Source organism: Lepisosteus oculatus, chromosome 11 (assembly GCF_040954835.1).
Source record: "Lepisosteus oculatus isolate fLepOcu1 chromosome 11, fLepOcu1.hap2, whole genome shotgun sequence".
Taxonomy (NCBI): Eukaryota; Metazoa; Chordata; class Actinopteri; order Semionotiformes; family Lepisosteidae; genus Lepisosteus; species Lepisosteus oculatus.
Window position 1 is genome coordinate 31,444,313 of NC_090706.1, and position 19,567 is coordinate 31,463,879.

At 34.6% G+C, this 19,567-nt stretch overlaps 1 protein-coding gene across 10 annotated transcripts in view; it reads left to right on the top strand.

Annotated features, from left to right (window-relative positions):
• The window catches only part of LOC102695531 (teneurin-2), an 822,495-nt gene that overhangs the window by 545,173 nt on the left and 257,755 nt on the right, over positions 1–19,567 (top strand). For 5 of the 10 annotated variants that reach the window (XM_015349967.2, XM_015349971.2, XM_069196089.1 and 2 more), the window contains one exon: positions 153–191. The exons of the other annotated variants lie outside the window; for them this stretch is intronic. In XM_015349967.2, the coding sequence (XP_015205453.2) occupies positions 153–191 (39 nt within the window). The remainder of the gene's footprint in view (positions 1–152; positions 192–19,567) is intronic. 10 annotated transcript variants of the gene reach the window in all.

The following is a 19,567-nucleotide window of genomic DNA, read 5'->3' on the forward strand; positions in this document are numbered from 1 at the left end:
AGGCTACGAATTCTGCAGGAAGTATTCTGACAAAGTGTTTGCCCTGGAAATACTTTCATTTATTTTGCTTAGTGTGGACAGGATGTGGAATTTTGCTTGTTTTCTTTTTTTATTGTTTTTTTTTCTTCTTTTTTGTTCTTTTGCACTTCAAGCTTACCTTGATGAAGAGCCATGCTCAGACATCCCATTCAGTAAGTCATTTTAATTTCACATCTTTTATTTGTTGTTGTTATTGCTCATTTCCATTTGAAAGGCAGCACAGTTCAATTGTGGAAAGTGGTTCCTACAGCACAAGGGAAACAATGGTTCCTGTGTTCATCTGAGAAATCCTTCCACTACCAGTGCGGAAAGAAGGTTTTACTTAGATGTAAATAGCCATTAAGACTTCCTTCCCCCCCATGGAGTCACTTTTTTATCCAATGCTTTAATATCAGTGATGCAGCAGGTGTTAACCTGTGGCTTTCTTTTTTAAACTCTATTTAAAGATGGTTTTAGTCCCCAGTTTCGCGGTGATTAAAAACACTCTAACAGCGAATTCAGCTCTTCTTTTCCTTATAAAGGGAGGGTGAATCCAGGATTACCTTTATAAAATTGTTGTTAATTGTGTTGAAACTGTGGTTGTGTTTTCGGCTTCTGGATGTCACAATCGAGGAACCACAACTCCAGACAAAAAAGTTTATAGTACATTTCTGCTTAGTTTTCTTTTTTTATTATATATTTATTATTATTATATTATATTATAATATTATATATTATTATATATAGCCCCCGAGTGGAGATGACATTGTATTGGCACCTTAAAAAAAGAAAATATACTTTTTGCTTTTTACTATCAGTTTACAGGTTATATTCCTAATATAACCTTAATTCTTAAATAAAATATAAATATGTGTATTAGATATGCTCAACTTAGAATGCTAGACTTTATTAGTTGTGTTCTTATGATTTTCTTTATATCTCTGCATATTCTTTTCATTTATGAAAAAAAGTCCTTGTAATTTTGCTTTCCTTTCTCAGTTTTAAATTACATGTTGTCTGTGAGCGCTGATCTGTAGGATATATGCTTTTTTCTCTAATATTCCACAACATACATTTTAGATTTTCATTTGCAGTGCAGCAGCAGAACGCATTACCAGTGAAAATGTATTCAACATTTTTTTTTCCTGACATCTCATTTCTAAAAGTATGTATGAACTAGCAACAGGCACGTTCCTTACAGTTTAGTAAGAATGAAGGTGACTTTGTTTTTTTGACACAGTAAAATTAAGATTACTATGCAGCAATTTAATTTAGGTCAGGACATACAGTATACTTGAGAAAGAAAGGAATGTTAAGTTTGTGTACCTTAGCAAAAACACAGAGAAACACAGTTACTGTATAATGTAATTAGCATAATGTATTGTTTCATGTTTGGTTGAAATATATGATATGCTTTTCAAACAATCAGTTTCTCATTTTCCTTTTGTGATGTATTGCATAGGATGTACGTATAGCATTCTCCATATTAATACTTTTTACCATAGTTTTTGTATCTTCATTGTTTGATAAGAATATGCCTTTAATCCAACTACAGTAACTGTTCTGTTAGTCAATGAGGTGAGTAAAAACTGACTTCTGTGACACCAGACTGTCCAAAACATGACTATAATGACTTCCAAATTATATGCCTCATGAGGAGCTCTGGTATGGACTTTACTTTTACCTCTCCATGCCTTGAAATGATTGGACTCTTGCAAATGTTTGTTTTTAAAAAGCTTTAATGCAAGACCACCTCTCCGTAACTCATCTGCATTTTGTGATGTGTGCATTCATACCGTACTGTATGTGATGTTCTTGACTAATTAAGTGCAACACACAAGTCTATATGACTAATTCCCATACATTATGAGCACATAGCTCATAATAAATATAACCCTGTGGTCTTATTGTTTTGGTTTTCTGGTTTAGCATATGAAGGAAGCTTTAAAGATTAGAAGTAGTTCGGAATAAACTTTCATAAAATATGTAGTATAGTCCTATATCAAATGAGCATGTTTGACCACCAACCTTCCACTGGCATTTAATATACTATATACTCTGCAATCTAATTTTTTGTACAGAAGAAGATGGCAATTATTGTATACTTGCAGTGCAGTGTTATTAATAAATACTTACTTCATGTGCCAATCTATACAAACATAGGCGGTCACTGTAGTCAGACTCCACAATCAGGACTATTAGCTGATGTGGTGTAACAATCTTGCTTGTAGAGCTGGAGATTTGGGTTAAGTCTCCATTCCGTACCATCTGCTTATATAACATATTTATGATATATAACAGGAAAACGTACAGTAAATCTCATGCCATGGATGAGATTGTATTTCTGTTTCCCTCATTTAAAATACTGCTGCATGATGCCATTAAAGGCTTCCCTGGCAGAGCATGTTCAGGGTACATGGAAGCCAACTGCAGATATATTTTGTTTTCAAACCTGCTTCTAAGACTTTTTTTATGGCTCTCATGGGACAGTTCCTCTTAAAAGCAGCCACAGTACCAACTTTATATTATGTATGGCTATTAAACTCCTGCTGGCAATTGACACTGTAGATGAGCTTTCAATGTACAGTAGTTACAGAAGTCTAAATGTGTTATTTTTTTATTGTTGAAGCTTCGTTTTCTTGGTTATAAAATTAGTATCGGAAACTGTACTTTAGTGCAGAAAAAAAAATCTTTTTTAATGATAGATGGAGTTCATGATTTAACTTAAACCAAATAGAGAACAGCAATTAAAAATCAGCTAGCTCAAATAAGCTTTAAAAAAGTAAGCTAGCATTTTTGGCTGTAATTTGATTGTTAGTCATTATTTACTAACTATATGCCAAGTTTTGTTGGCTAGAAAGATTGCGTCTTATCATAAATTACAGATTATGAACTTCATTAATCATTATTTTTTATACATTCTGAAATCCAATTAGTTTTAGTGTTTTGGCAAAGCGATCTTTTTCAGTTCATTTATCACACACATTATAAAATTATTAGATCAATTACAGTACTTCTTGAGCAGTGCATATTCTTTTCTTGCTCTGTAACAAGAAGGGAGATTTTCTTTGTAACACTGTTGATGACTTCTTCTGTGAAATGACTGAATGACAACTGCATGTTCTCCCCTCTCACCATTTTGAGAGACTTCAGTTTATTAAGGAAAATGAACCACTGAACTACTCTGAAATGTATGGTCAAAATAAGATATGAGAGTTACAAGATGGGTATAAGATATATGAGATATGGAAAATGGTTAAATTAAGATTTCTTATAACTTAAGATATAGGATGTACTGTAAGTACAATAAAATCAGGAACTTACAAGGAGGGTAGCTGACATGTAGAGGTACAGAAGTGGGATGAACCATGTATTAAATGCACCACACAAAAGCTTGAGGTTTGCTCTCCACAGCTGTTATGAAAGAGAAAGCCCGTGAAAGGCAAAATACTCTTCACAAGTGAAGAGCGGATGAAAGTGAAACTGCTGGAGATCGTGGAGAGCTGTTTCTCCCTGTCTAACACATTAATTGATTATTCAACCTTGCAGCACTGACACAGTGTTAATTAATCACAGCATTCAGCAGAAAATACTGCCTTCCCATCAGCAAGTTAATCTGCCCCATGTATATCTTATTTTGACCATTTCTTCAGAACACCTTTGTTTGTGTCAGAGCTCATTCCAGCACCTCTCCCTGTTTTTCATCAAACTGCAGAAGCCTGAGAATGTATTCACCTGACTTGTTGCAGTTTTAATTTCTGCAAAGTACTGGTTTCTAAACTGTTAGTACATTATGTAAAATACTGGGCTTGTTAAATAAATCTAATAAGACTAATTATATTACCAAAACATTGTGTGTACTGAAAATATTGTGTGTGGCTCTTCTTCATTGCAAACATTGTTGGTCCTTGGAAAGACCCCATCCTCCGAAATAGCCATTATATTGATCAAGAAGAATAATCAATATAATGCACAATCATCATTTAGGTTTTCAAAATAACAGAGATGCTGAATATCAGAAAAGCTTCTGATTAAAGGTCACATTTTGAATGTTTGTTTCATATAATTTTAAGTTCTTTTTTTTAAGAATGAAAGTTTTCAGTTCATGGACTTCTCTTTTTCAGTGATTTTCAAACCCAAACAACTCACAGTATATGGGTAATAATCCACTAAATTTACATCTGTCTCGCATAGATGATGCTTCTAAAGAACATCTTTTGAAGATGCTAGTTTGTAGGTATAACTAATTTTGTCTCTACATTCCTAGAGTTATTATTGACTGACATTGACCATCGTTATATACAGATTTACACAAAGGTATATATAGTCCTATTTAATTCAAAATGTATAATGAATTTTAAACAATAAGCACTATGTCATATTAGAATGCAGTAGGAACAGAGACAAAAGGGAGTATAAAGAAACTATTTTGTGCAATATGAAAACCACAAGGCGGTGGTGCAGTGTTTGTATCCATGCCTCACAACGCTGGGGTTCAGTGCAGGACCTGAGGTGCTGTCTGTGTGTTCACCCAATGTTTGTGTGGATTTTCACCAGGTGGACTGGTTTCCTCCCCTTCTGGGAAAATCAGCCCTGGTGTTGGCGAGTGCCCTGTGTGTGCCCTGTGATGGACTGACATCCAGGGTGTACTGCCTTGAGCGTGTTGCTTGCCAGTATAGTCTCTAGCCCCCCTGCAGCCCTATTTTGGATGCAATAGTTAGAAAATGGATGTATGAATGAAACGCATATGAACAACACATCAAAATATTTCCTGTCTTAATCATTTGTACATGTAAAGCTTTGCATCCTATGTTTCCTCTGTTCACTCCTGTCACGATTCTGTCTGTCATGCATACCCTCTAACCTCTACGATGTGTTTCAGTGCTGTAATTTTGGAATATTAATTGTTAAAAAAGACAGTTTCAGATTGTTCTCATGTCTGCATAGTTTCTGGATGTAACTCCTTAATAAGCTTATTCCTAACTTACTTAAGAGTTTATTAATGGAATAAAACCTTCCCATTAATAAGAGCACTGCGTTACTTTGTTTAATGTGAGAAAAAAAGGTTTGAGACCATTAAAAAGTAAAATCAACAGAAATGTCTATATGGAGTGATGGGTCGATGGAACACACAGGTAGTCAAAATATCTATAACCAGGGGAAAAAATAGTCATTTGTAGTTTCTGTTTTACCAGGAAGCACTAGTATTAAATGGTTATGTGTGTGATAATAAACTATTATTTTAACATTTCGGTACATTTTAGTATTTTATATACTGTAGCCCTGCTGTATTTAACTGGATATACATAGATGGACTCTTAAGACACATCTTCAGAATGATGATGCCTGTGAAATGAAGACAAGATGCTACCTTTTAGATGCAGCAATGGCTGTTTAGTAATCATTTATTTTCAGCTTCAGTGTGCAGATTCAATGTAGATTGTAACAAATGGTTATATCAGCAACTACAACTGGTAATTAGGGGAAGGTTGACTGCTTAGAATATTTGCTATATTTAGAGGTGGCATTAAAGCGTCAATATTTATTTTCCTATTCAGAAGACTTTTTTTTTCCAACATAGCAACATAATGTATATACATAATGTTTGGCATATTTCTGCATCAGTTTTTTTCTGCAGCTAACATATTTTGAATTTGACAAGTATCAGACCTATGAGGACTGCAAGCTCAGCTTACAGTGCATATAGATATATAATATATACATTCTGTATATACAGGTACAGTATACACCTTCTTGCATGAACTACCTTCACTTTTTTGTAATGTTTTGATTTGGAAGTAATGCAATGAGAAAGATAACTACTGCGGCAGTTAAACATTCCTAAAAGGTAGCTTGTAGGTTCTTGTTAGAATCACTGGAATTTTTTAATTAATAATGACTTTAATAATAATAATTTGAGCCAGAGGACTTTAATAATAAATAAGTAACAGCTTGAGCCATAACCTAGTAGAATCTCAATGTTGCTGAAAACAAGTTTGTTATTGCATGCTAAGGGTACTACCACAGGCTGCAAAGTGAAACAAAGTGAGCCTGTTTGTAAATCAGGTGGAAGAATGGGAATAATTGAAAACCTGCCACAAATATGTTTTAATGATTAATGTTGTACTATGGGTGATCTGGCTGCTTGGAACGTAAGCATAAAAATGTTTACAGATCAGAGGAGGCCTCTTGGTCCATCTAATTCTTTTTGTTGCTAGTAGCTAAATGATCTGAGGATTTCATGCAGCCATTTATTGAAAGAAGCTAGGGTGTATAAATAATCTTATTTTACCAGTTGCATTTTTTTAAAATAGAAAATTATGTCATTAACTTTCTCTTGACAGCCAGAATGATAAAGTCAACAACACGGGATTTGCATTACAGCCTTGTGGCGGCCCTCTTTTAGCAAACTAATAATCCTCAATTTCCTCATGGGACACCCTGTTACACTAAGGCCAATTTAATGTGGACCCCCCAATGGGTGTTGCCTAGTGTCGTGCATAGCTCAAGTCTTTAAGCAGTCCACCAGCAACTGCCTCCCATTAGCTGGGATTACAGACACAGACACTACCAGTAGGATATGCCCATCAGGGGTTCAAATTAAATCTCTGTGCCATTCAATCCCCTTTTGTGTCTCACTGTAATAGTGCCCTGTTGGACTGAACCATTGCCCATAGCTAAGAGAACCCATGGAGCCCCTTGACATGCCAACTAATCCTTATGGATTTTCTGCAGTTTATTGATTTGGGTTCCATTTTCCTACTCTGCGGGATGCATCGCACTCTATGTCTTAGCAAGTACTGCTCTCTGCATGTGACATCAATTCATTTCAGTATCATATTATTCTAACTTCTCTGTACCCCCCCCACTCCTTCACATATGCATACACGTTTTAAGGTTAATCTAAGTCCACGTGGCCTAGAATAAGTTAACCACTGTGTAATTGGATTTGGGGTCAGCATCACATGGAAATTGCTCAAAATGTTACAACTCATTAGGCATGCATATGGCAAATCCTGTTCTGTATCTGATAATCAGTATGTTTAGATCTTTCAGTAGAAAATATGCTGTCCATAATATACAAGTATCCTATTCTTTTGGCTGCATGATTTGTTGAAATAAGCGATAAATATCATGAGTTACTGTACCTGTACTGTCGTTTTTTATTTGTTTTTTATTGTTTACATTATTTTTGTACAGTAAATAATGTTTTAACACACACCTTTTAGAGAACTGAAAGCCCCTTACAGATGCCTAATTGAAATGCTCTTTGAAACTGGTTTTGTGAAGAGAAGCTTAACAACTTTTATTTTCTATTAAAGCTCATTATCTATTTGCATTATTTTAATACACTGGCTTCACAGTTCTTCAAGGGAGGAAAAGCAAAATTTGACATCTAAACCCCCCCCTCCCACCTCCTACTGACAAGATAAAAGCTCACCCTGAGACTGACCTATAAGAAAATAGTAAAGAAAAGCACAGCTATAATTTTTATGGTTAAAATAAAATGGAACTGATTAAAATAAAAAAGAAAAAAGCCATAGTGACTCATAAGAATTTTACATCCTACATAATTAATAAAGTCTTTGATTTCTGAAAAAATACCTGACAGTGTGATCTTGCTTAATTTTAGCAAGACAACTAATAAAGGTATGTCAAAACGCTAATCAGCCATTTATTTCAACTCATATTCAACTCTCTTTTCCCCTTTAGTTTGACTTTTGTCTTCTTATAATGTTAAAGGTTAACCTGTAATTTCGTATTGAAGGTTTTTTTTTCCATCATTTCCAATTTGCACTCTATTATCATGTGGTAGACCTATTTTCACTTCCTTTTTAGACTACAAGGAAAAATCCTCTGACACACACTTCATTTACAAGTCGAGGCAGGATCTCAAACTGTGATCAATGTATGGTTATTAATACTTATATACTATTGATTACAAAAACACACATTCCGATTAGCTATTAACAATAGCAGAATAAAAATATAACTGAACGATCCCTTTAAAAACTTTTATATATATTTTTTTCTGTATCATTAGTACATATGTACATATTTCAGGTGGGTAGCTGCGTCAGCATGCGTAGGCTGCAAAGGAACAAGTAATAGGTTTATTCCATGCTGAAAAAAAGAAGAAAGAGACCACAACGTTTCGGCCGTGGAGCCTTCTTCACACCTGAAGAAGGCTCCACGGCCGAAACGTTGTGTTCTCTTTCTTCTTTTTTTTAGCATGGAATAAACCTATTACTTGTTCATATGTACATATGTCTGTGTGCTTGTCTGTCTATCTGTCTGTCTTCATCTATGTGTACAGTATGTACTGTATACCACTCATATGCAATAAAGCACCAAAAGTGTTGCACCAGTGTATCAAGATTCAAGATTTTTTTATTTGTCATAAACAACAAGTGTATTGGAACGCTTACTCGTTCACTGTACCCGGTAACATTAGAGAAACAAACATACAGTAGGCACAAATGACAAACAGACATGGACAATACATTTAGACAATAGACGTTATAATACAGCCAAGACAGGACATAGTGCAAACAGTGCAGTACCTTAAAGTGCAGGTGCTAATTTGAACAAGTGGCAGTTTGAGCTGTTTATGATGTGGACTGCTTGGGGGAAGAAACTGTTTTTGAATCTATTGGTCAGTGTTCTGCAATACCTCCTTCCAGAAACCAGGGTCGAAAACAGATCATGGCCGTGGTGATTTGGGTCCCGAAGTATAGCTCGAGCCCGGTTGTGGCACCAGTTGAGATATATCTGGTCGATGCAGGGTCATGTATATCATGTATTGTATATGTATATCATGTATAAATTACAGTCATGTATATTATATATGACTGTAATTTCTTGCAGTTAAGCAAGCCTATTTGAGACTTTTGTAACACACAATGTAACACACAATGTATTGATGTACTGTATAGTGGTTCAGTACATCTTTTTCTTGGTACCATCTCAATAGAACAGTGATAGCAAATTGTGATACTGTTCCAAACACTCAGTGGAAGCAGTTAGCATTGTAGCTGAAACAGCTGTTGTCTTGATACAGTAGGTAGTGTACAGTAAATGTACATTGTAATCAGAATGACAAGGTGTGATGATATCTGAAAAAAGACACAATAGTCATCTTAAACGTATCTGTAAAAGAAGCCTCTCCATTACAAATAATCTCAAATAATCCTTATTTGTTTTTTTTAGTTCTGATTTTGTGCTATATTTCTTTTGCAAAGTGTTATTATTCTAGCATTTTGTATTAGTTCTGCTGGAATTCAGTACATTGCTGAAACAATACGTCAAAAGTAAGAAAAAAGCTGCCCTTCAATCTGTAGCATTACAGAGCCCTCTTGTGTTCTTAGTGTCATACATAATGTCTAATGTGTGTATGTACATATATGTTCTCAATACAGTATGTGTGAAAGATACTCCCTTAGAATCAGCTGTAATTCCTTCTGTTGAGAAGTTTTCTTAATGTTGAGCATTTGAAGTGAAATGTCTTGGTGAAGTCTGAGTAAACAACTGAGAAATCCATATGTCTGTACACTAGATATGCCATGTTTATGTGATCTAAAAGGAGCTTTATTCGCACTGAAGAAATGTGATCAATGACTATATTTGAAATACATGAAATTAATTAGAAGAATAATTGAATTTCCACAATGTCTGAGCGTTCTGATCTTGTGTTGCCAAAACCTTGATATGGCTTTGTCTGTGATCAATATCCTATTTTTCTCTAGGGAGATCAACTAAGTAAAGGTTGAGGGACAGGAGTAATCTTAAAAAGATGGAAAAGGACACAAGGGAACTCTATCACTAAGACTGTATATGCTAGATTAACTGTATTGCCTTTTTCCATGGTAAAGTATACTTTTCTTGAAGTCTACGATATATAAAGAGGTTTTTGGTGTGTATCTCTTTTTTTCCTTTTTCCAGCCTTTCTATTCCATCGTAAGCTTTTTGATGCTTCTTTCATTCGAGTTCCTATGTAATTGGAAATTTCAATTACCTTTCCTGACCCAGACTTCTGATCCAATTTATCTAAGGGGTGACATTTCACAGCCTGGTTCTGGGTCAGTTCGGCAAAAAAGACCATTACAGAGACATATGACCTGAGAGAGGTCAAATATACGGGTTAGAAAGGTTTGTGTGTGCGAAAAGGATTAGTATATATCTGAAAAGCTGAAATGCCTTAATGACTGTGTCAGTGTTCTGTCAGGAGGTGAAGTCACTTAAGAGATAGAGCTAAAGTGCAACGGCAGTGTAAATGTTCCAAAAAGTCTGACAAGTTTAAGAAAAAGCTTTGTTTTTGGTTGTGTATCCACAGTACATACTCTGTATATTTATTATGGCATTACACCGGGGTGTGTTCAGTGTGGAGGCGGAGCCCTGGATTAAGGGTGACACATTGCCTTAGCAACCACAGCTGACCTGGCTAATTAAGGATGAGCTGCAGCTGGGGAAGCCCCTGTAAGAACATTCCAGCGGCAGTCCCAGAGTGGAATTTGAAGAGACCATTGTGAGGATTCACCGGGGTAGGTTGCGTTTTCTTTTGTTTGTGGCCTCGCTCTTTTTCTTCCAGTCTGGACCCTGCAAAAGTCTGGATGCCGCTGTGCAAAGTGGTATACTTTTTCTTTTTCCATTTTTTTTTCACTAATCTTATACCGGTGCCTCTGCCCCCTCAAACAGTTTTACCAGTATTTGCCTTGGCTCCTCCCACTCCTGTATTGTTACATTATGCTTTGCAAAATGTTAAAGTCTTAACTTTTTGTTCTGAATCTTTTATTTCAAACTTTTTTATTATATGCACAAAGAATGTTTTTTTTTAATTTCTTGGTATTTGAGTCCTTTTCATTGGAATCATTGCAATATTAATATCATGTGGCAGAACATGAAGCAGAAGGGACATTTCTGATCTCACTCTTATTTTTTTTTAGATCCAAAGTCTAATGTTTAATTGTGATGATGCTGATTAAAGCAATTCAGTGCAGTATGTTATAACATAACAAAAGACAAATAGCTCTGTGCCTTTTTTTCACTATGCAGTTAACTAACTGGTTAGGAAAACAAACATGCATCAACTTTGTAATGGATTCTGCAGTGACAGGCTGATAGCATGAGAAAACACATTAACTTATGTGGGAAGTACACGGAAATGTACACTTGTAAAGGTAGTTGCAGAGTGCTATGGATTCCAATTTCCCAACCTAGGTTTTCAAATTACCCTTAAATATTTTTTTTCCTCATAAAAAATGGTTTATCCACAAATGATCTTCTTCGGCCAAATAAATAATCTTGTGAATGAGCACAACGGTGAAACGAAGTAAAGTATCAAATAGGACTGCAACTTAAGTTATTACTTTATCTGCCACAATTTTAACTCTGGAATGAGTTAACAGTCAATATGTCATTCCAGCTACAGGCAGAGGCGTCTTCTGACTCACAAAAGTGGTTCTCTCTTGTGAGCTCTGAAGGCTGAAGGTTGCATTGAATGGATTGCAATTTATTGTTGGGTCAAAATTTAAAACATCAGGCACTCACAGAGAAATAGTTTTGATCTGATGTGATTTGCTGTTCCTTTCTCTTATTTTAATTTTTATTTCACTTAAAAGGCAAATGTTTTCAAACTATCCTTTTTTCAGCCTTTTGATGTAAAAAATATTTTTTCTGCTTCTGCTCCAGATACTCTTTATGAAATGGATAGCAGTAAAACAATTAACTGAATGACAGTGGTTTGAAAAAACTTTAGAAATTAAGGTTTTATTGAGCGTTATAATTATTTGCAAACTCACTGTAATTAAATTTCTCATTAAAAGAAATAAAATATGCTTAATGCTCTAATGCTCTATTTTAAACACATTTAATACAGTATATGGATCAGAATAATCACACTACATAGGTTAGGGCAGAATGTTGTATGTGATTCAGTTCCAAAGCAAGAGAGAACTAACACTGAATAGGAAGACCTCTTACTGTAAATTGTAATGTGAGGTTTAGTGGATCAATGAATTGCCAGGTATTGCTTTTAATTTAAAATTAGCAATCATTAAGAACCATTTAAATTGATGTGTTGTGTGTTTTATACTGTGTTTTATTTATGTAACTGCTTCCTTACCAGAGGTTTCACTGTGAGTGCATGCAATTTCAGTAGTAACTGACCACACAGCATTCCATTATAGAGTGAATTACCATAGAGTCCATGTGAAGCTTACTGGCTTTAATTTAAAGGTCCAGGATTTCAGGATTTTTGTCAATGCAGTTGGATATCTGGATGACATGGCAGACTCAGTGAAGCTGATATTAAAGGATCAATACTGCTAGCTGTTTTCAAGAGTACTCTAATGTTGGTTTGTTTGTGTATAGAAAATGATTGTTTTCTTGATGTTTTCAAAAGATCTTGAGAAAGCATCAGTGATAACTTTTACAGCACCTTGAGGTATCTTCTGTTAGTTGTCCACTTTTCAACTCTGTATAGTAAGAGAGGAATTGGGGCTACTTGATAGACTATTAGCCTGGTTTCAGATAAAATGTTGTTGATCAAAAGCCAGTTTCCTTGGATATAACCTGTGCCCAACCATGCAGCCGAATGCATTTGTTTTTCACCAAATGTACTGTATTTTGATATGATCAATTCTGTCAGACTTTGCATTGAATAGTTCACAGCATAACAGTATATGTAAGTTTAAAACAAGAATGTCTAAGTATTAAAAAGTGTTATTATTAGCAGCAGCGTTGCAGACATTGTAATAGCAGGCATTATAGCAGTAGTAATGGAAGTATAATAACAGTAAAATAGAAGATTTTAATAAAATCCCTAGCAACCAAATCGTTCAGCTTAAGGACCTGATGTAAATTGCTATACAATGTATAAACATTCAGAGTACTTTAAGAGTATGAGTTTTATTAGTGTTAACTGCAGACCCCAGTAAACATGGTCATTTCTTTTTAATGTTAGCACATGGTTCTGTGCTAATAGGCTATCACAAAATAACACCCTGTTGTTTCTCCTCATTAATGTATGGAAATCTCAATTGGTGTCAGCCTGTTTTCTTTGACATATATAGAGTGGGGGACCATTAAAGACCTTTCAGCTCTGTTTTTGTCTAATGATGTCCAGTTAATAAACATGCTGCTGGGATTAACATTGAGGTCAGAAATATAGTCCAAGATCACTCATCTGAAAACAGACAACTCTTTCCACATAACCGCTCTCGGGCATACAGTATGCTAATGTCTGTCATTTTTTTCTATAACTTTTTCTTATACTTTATTGGCATAAATGTACTGTAATCTCAATTTAACTAAAATAATAATAAAGAAAATATGTTTTATGTACTGTACCTTTTTATATATTTTACATACAGTATACAGTAGTTGGGTTTAGACTGTATTACCTGTAACAACATTCCATTTCATGGGATCTTTTCTTGTGAATTGATGTTTTTATTGTAAATCAACAACTCTTATTTTTATCTTTAGCATAGTAGCTCACTGGACACTAGTGGGTCTTTGCATGATTGTATTTAGTGATACTATGAAACATTAATTGAAATCTCAGTTTAAGCTAAAGTTAAGCAAGGTTAATCCTGAATATGACTAATATGACTAGACTGTCAATGGGTTTTGTAAACCGAGGAAGTATTCTTTGTATTAAAAACTTGCCAGGGTGCTTGGTGAGTCAAAGTTTTCTCTGGCTCGGTTCTTTAATCAAATACAATACTCTTTTATACTTGTATAACTGAGTATAAAGCCATGTCAGTCTGCTTGAACATGATGCTGTGGTTTTGAGGCAGTATAAAAGTTTGTCATTCTCAAGAGACAGTGCTATTATGTTGCATTATAATCAAAAAGCTTGGTATATGAAGGAGTTTGATGTGACAGAAATAGATTATGAAATCCAAAATCTTTTAAGACTGTATTTCTCTCAGGTCTATTTTAGGAATCCTGATAAAAACATGCTTTCACAAGTATACCATACATTGCCGATAAGAAGTTTGTGAACCTAATGGGTATGTCCATGTTCACATATATTTTAGAACTAAAATGTAATTTAATCTTCATGGGAGTCTTCATAAAAGAAGAATATAACTCAATTAAATATATTACACAAAGGTAAGAGATATATAGTATCTGAGATATTTAATTAAAAGTAAATAAATAGTAAATATGTTCATATGAATGTACTGTAGATGCGAACCCATAAATGCAATGGTGGTGCCTCCTTGATTATCAATGACTTCAACTACTGTAGATGTTTGCTGTAACTGGAATTCTCTCTTATGATTTTTGGATCTTCCTTTTTTAAAGAACTGATTCAATTCAGTGACATTTGAGGGTTTTATTACATAAACAGCTTGCTTCATGCCCCGCTATAACATTTCAGTGGGGTTTAGGTCTGGACTTTGAAAGGTGAAATTTCTTTAGTCATTCTGTTGTTGATCTGCTTGTACTGTATGTTTAGGATCATTGTGTTGTTGGATGACACAGTTTTGTTCAGCTTCAGCTGACAAAAGGATAGCCTGACATTAACCTTCAGAATTTGCTGTTATATCACCTGAAGTTGTGATTTCACCTGAGGTTGCACAGAAGCCCTGAACCAAGATACTTCCACTATCGTCCTTGACAGCCAGGTGAGGTTATTTACATTTGTGTTTTTGTTTGGTTTTCTCAAAGACCAAGTATGTTTAACTTTGACTCTCCTGTCCAGAGAATATTCCTCCAGTGGGTTTGTGGATGTCTCCAGTGCTCTTTGGTTAATGTGACACAAGCAGCAGTGTTCGTTTTAGAGAGAAGTGGTTTCGTCCTGCCACCTCCCAATGAAAACCATTCCAATTCAGTATTTTCCTGGTGGTTGAACCATGAACACTGATATTAGCTGTATTGATAGAAACCTTCAGATCAATAGATATTGCTCTGGGGTTCTTTATGACATCCTGGATGTTTTTTCACTTTGCTTTTGGGAGATCTTGGCAGGATGACTAGTCGTGGGTCACTTTGGTCTTGATTTTATCATTTCTAAACTATGTAATGTTTAGAAATGGATTAGCAGACCTCTCCCGTCTTGTTTTTCTTCTGAAATCTCTTTTTTTATTATAGCATCATATGTTTGCAATAACTTACATGGAGAAGACAAACTTCTTGTTTACTCATTATTAAAATATGGTATTCTGTTCATTATAAAATAGGGGTTCATTTATTATTTCACATACTGTACGCATTCTTAATAATTCATTCTTATTTATTGTTTTTTTTCTCCAAAATGGGAACTGTTTAGTCTCTTGATTAATAAAATACGTTTTATTAATAAAGTATATTATAGTAAGAAATTGCAATTCCCAATTCCCAATTTGTAGATAATATAGTACACAAGTATGATACAATGAGGGAGCAGAACACTTTATCATGCAGTCTTATCTGAAATTCTGGACTATATGGCTGTCAGTGAATTAAGAAATGAGGAGGAGACAAAATGTTTAATTAAAAAAATGTTAAATGTACATGTATATATTAAGTATATGAAGGTAAAGTAAAGTATGATCAACAATAAAAATGTAGAGTAGGTTGCATTATTTATATTATTAAAATCAACATACTTTCTGCATTATTATGTTGCTAGGAATAGAGTATCAATTTTTTTGGACATTTTCCATTTGTGACTTTTTTGAAAAATAAAATCAGATTGGTGACTTCCTGCTGTATTAATCCTCTTACACACCCTAGTGGTCTACCCAAATCAAGCCAAATTCTTATGGGTTTTTAATATGACACTACAGCCACCATTCCACTGTAGTGAATACAGTACACCAGCAGCTGCCTTAATTTGGCAACAGTAACTGAAATCAGTTCAAATGAAGCAAAGCAGCTCTGTAGTTGAAGAACTGATAACCAGCAGCAATTGCTAAAATATTTAAGAACACCAATAACAAAAACAGATTATTTAATTTTAAATCTGTGATGTTTTAGTGAATGGGAAATAATAGCCCAGCTCTGTCATGATCCTTCACACTAACGATTTCCTGATTCAGGTTAGTGAAACCAAGCTATTTTAGAACACTGTGTTGAATTCTTCAGAAAAGCATAAAATGGTGTGTACTAGAAATGAAAATATTTTTACTTCTCGGCTATTTTGTTAATATAGTCTCAAAAACATTAAGCTGAATTTTCTTTTTACATTAAAAAAACTGAAAAACTGCAATTTACTATACACTATTTGATGTATTTCTAAACCTTAATTTCTGAAGTGTTTTCTTCAAGCTCTCTGTATAATTATAATGAGGTTAATTTATTTTTCTATGCCCAATTGGGCAGAGAACTATCAAGGTAGGGCCAGCATTTGCTAAGCAGGGCCTTCTCAGCTTTCAGTAAAATGGTGGCTCTTGCAGGTTGCTAGGCACCTGCAAATGTGCAGACATCAATCTTGTGATGATAGTGAGAGATGAACCTCTATTCTAACCTTTGCTAGCTCTCATACAAAGCATTGTGGAGCTTTCAGTGAGTCAAAAGATGAATTGTTCTGACAGACGGGTGTGTCTGAGGAGAATGTGTGCAGGTACTACAGGAGTTTTATCCTTAGGACTGCTTTCTAAACAGCTGTCAAAACACCAATTATAACTGATAATTCCAAAGTAAAAAAGCAAAACAAAGTGAGTTCATTTTTCACAGTAATTTCTTAGCAGCATCGGAAGAACCGTATGTTCCTCTGAGGCAGGAGTCTACAGCTCTGGTCCTGGAGAGCTTTAGTTCTCCAACTATTATAGGTAGCTAGAAATGAGCACAATGAGCAGAGATCTGGAAAGCATGTTAACTTCTCCTAATTAAGCAACTGATTGATCCAATTAAGTCATTCATAGCTCAACTTGAACAAAACCCAGAAGACATTGTGGTTCTCCAGGACTAAGGTTGCTAACCCACGCTCTGAGGTATACTGTAAATTTAGAACTGAAACATCCATAATGAATTTAAATTGTTTTTTATTTTTGTCCTACTGTGAGTTCTCCTTTTCTCCAGTATTAGTTTTCTTCTTGGTGTGTTTTCATTATTGGAAAAAAAAAACTTTCACATTTCTTAAATATAAATTTAAATATTTTGCTTGTAATCACAGCAATTAAAAGGTTCATTTTCTGTGCGCACACAACTGCCTTTTACCTTTCAATCATTTTTATTCTATCAAATGTGGCAAAACAAATCTTGAATTGCATGCCATTTATACGTTTTTGTGTAGATTGCCATAGTAACTGAAAAAATATATTAGCTTTTTAAAACAAAAGCAGGTATTGATTAAATCCCAGATCCTATGAATGTGCAGTGAAAACCTGTAAAATATGAATGACATTAAATGGGAACATTTGAAATACAAAAATATTGCATGAATTTGGTGTTTATTTAAGTTCTTAAGCATTTAATTATCAACATTAGTTTACATGTTGACCAAGGTATTAATCGGTAATTGAAATTTAATAGAATGCAGTGAATAAAAAAACAAACACAAAACCCTTTATCTAATTGCTGATGAGAATACTTGACTCACTCTACATATTAATGACTAGTTGAAAATGCAAACCTGTTACTTTCAATATATTTTGAACAGCTATAAAGCATACAGTATTCTTATTTGTGCAACACAATCAAAAACAGTATTGTGTTTCTATAGAACTGGGGCTCATCAATCATTAGGAATAAATATTGAATACAAAAGAGTGATTGATTCGAAGATAGCTCTAATAATTGGCTGCAGTGTTTTAGCTTCTGCACTCTCCATTTAGCATAGAAGAAATAATGCTTAGCTTAGCTATATTGATTGATAGGGTTCTCCTTATGTATTTATCTTTCTTTTTTATGTGACAGGATAAACCTTCTTTTTTGATTATCTAGTCAAGGGTTAAAGAAGGAAATTATAAAATTGTAACTTAATGAACCTTTCCATGGAGACATTAAACTGATAATTCTAAGTATGATCAAATTGTCCCCTGAAGGCTTAGGGATACACTTACAGATGTTATTTATTTTTGTAGATCTCTGATTAATCCATAGGACCTAAGAATGTAGTTTGAAAACTGAATTGCAAGATAAACATCAAGATACATGCAAAAAATACAGTGATGTTAAGGAATTTTCTTTTCCTGAGAGAATGCCAAGTGTGTAAAATCCATAAGCAGAGTATGCAAGGTTTGCACTGCACTGCTAGTAAATACTTCATCATAAACTTTAGAACTTAATGAAATCGGAAGGTAATAAAGGTGCACTCAAATTTACTGTGTGCTACCCAAATTTATGTGGATGTTGTCAAAGTGCCATTAAAGTTTTCCTTGTAATATACCTTCTGTGACAAGTGAACATTAGTCATTATGAAATGTGAAGACATTTGCACTTATATAAAGTAACATTAATAGGGTCAAAATATAATAAATAAACAACAAAATAATGTGTGTCTTCTGACTTATTTCCGGGAATGTAACACAGACGATTGTCAATGTGTTTACTTGATGATAGAAAGCTGGCATGTTAGAACAAATTTGATTCCTGCACATCAGTTCATGTGCCATTTCATAGCTGCTCTCTTTTCATGCCTCCTCAGTAAATTTCATTTGATCTGGCTGCCAAAGTGAACAGAATCTGGCAGAAAATGTTAGAAAAAAAAATTGGGGCCTGTGTACAGTAGTTTCAACAATGATAATTAACATGAGCTCTTTGTAGTCTAGGTAGAAGAGTCACTGTGTGGAGGTGTTAACACAGAAAATCTTTTCCTTTTAATCCTAATTTTAGTCATTTGTTTTAAAATGGCTTGCTACTGTTTAATGGCAAGTGTGAGTTAATTTAAGTATATAATGCTATACTGTACGTGCCTTTTCCTTTTTGTGATTTCAAAGATATACAGTACAAGTGTAAAAATAAATGCCAACTGCTAAGGTTAGCATACAGCGATGCATCAAAAATCTACAAGATGCTCATCCCGGATTGATACACAAAATAATGGCCTTTACTGTGTGGAAATGAGAATTATAATATTGAAAACTGCCACTTCGATGGTGGTATTTCTGAAACCACAGATGTAGTGTAGGTCTCGGAATGATGACTCAAAAGCAGTGTTGTACAGTGAGCTCACCACTGACAGTAAGTCAGCTTCTAAGGTCACACTACCAGCACCAGAAGATTGTTACACCCAGCAAACCATGTAGAAACATACTTGTAAAAATGATCAGTGTTCACTGTAATGCTCACTGTAATCTAATGCTTAAAAGCCTTTTTTGCATCTTAGTTGATCTTTTTATTAATTTTTCTGATCTGTGGGTGAGAACACCGTGCTATCGGCGCTGATAATGGCTTTAAACAGGGAAACATGGAGAAAGAGGTGGAGGAGAAGGCACCTCAGTATAAATTGTGCTGCATTTCTCTGTCTCTTTGAAAATAAGATGAGCATGTGAACGACTTGGTCTCCTTGGTCTTCCAACAACAACATCTTCCATTCATTGGAATCTGACAGTTCATCTTAGGTCTGGGTGTGTGCTCTCTGCACTCCACATCAGGAGCCAGATGATTCTCTTCG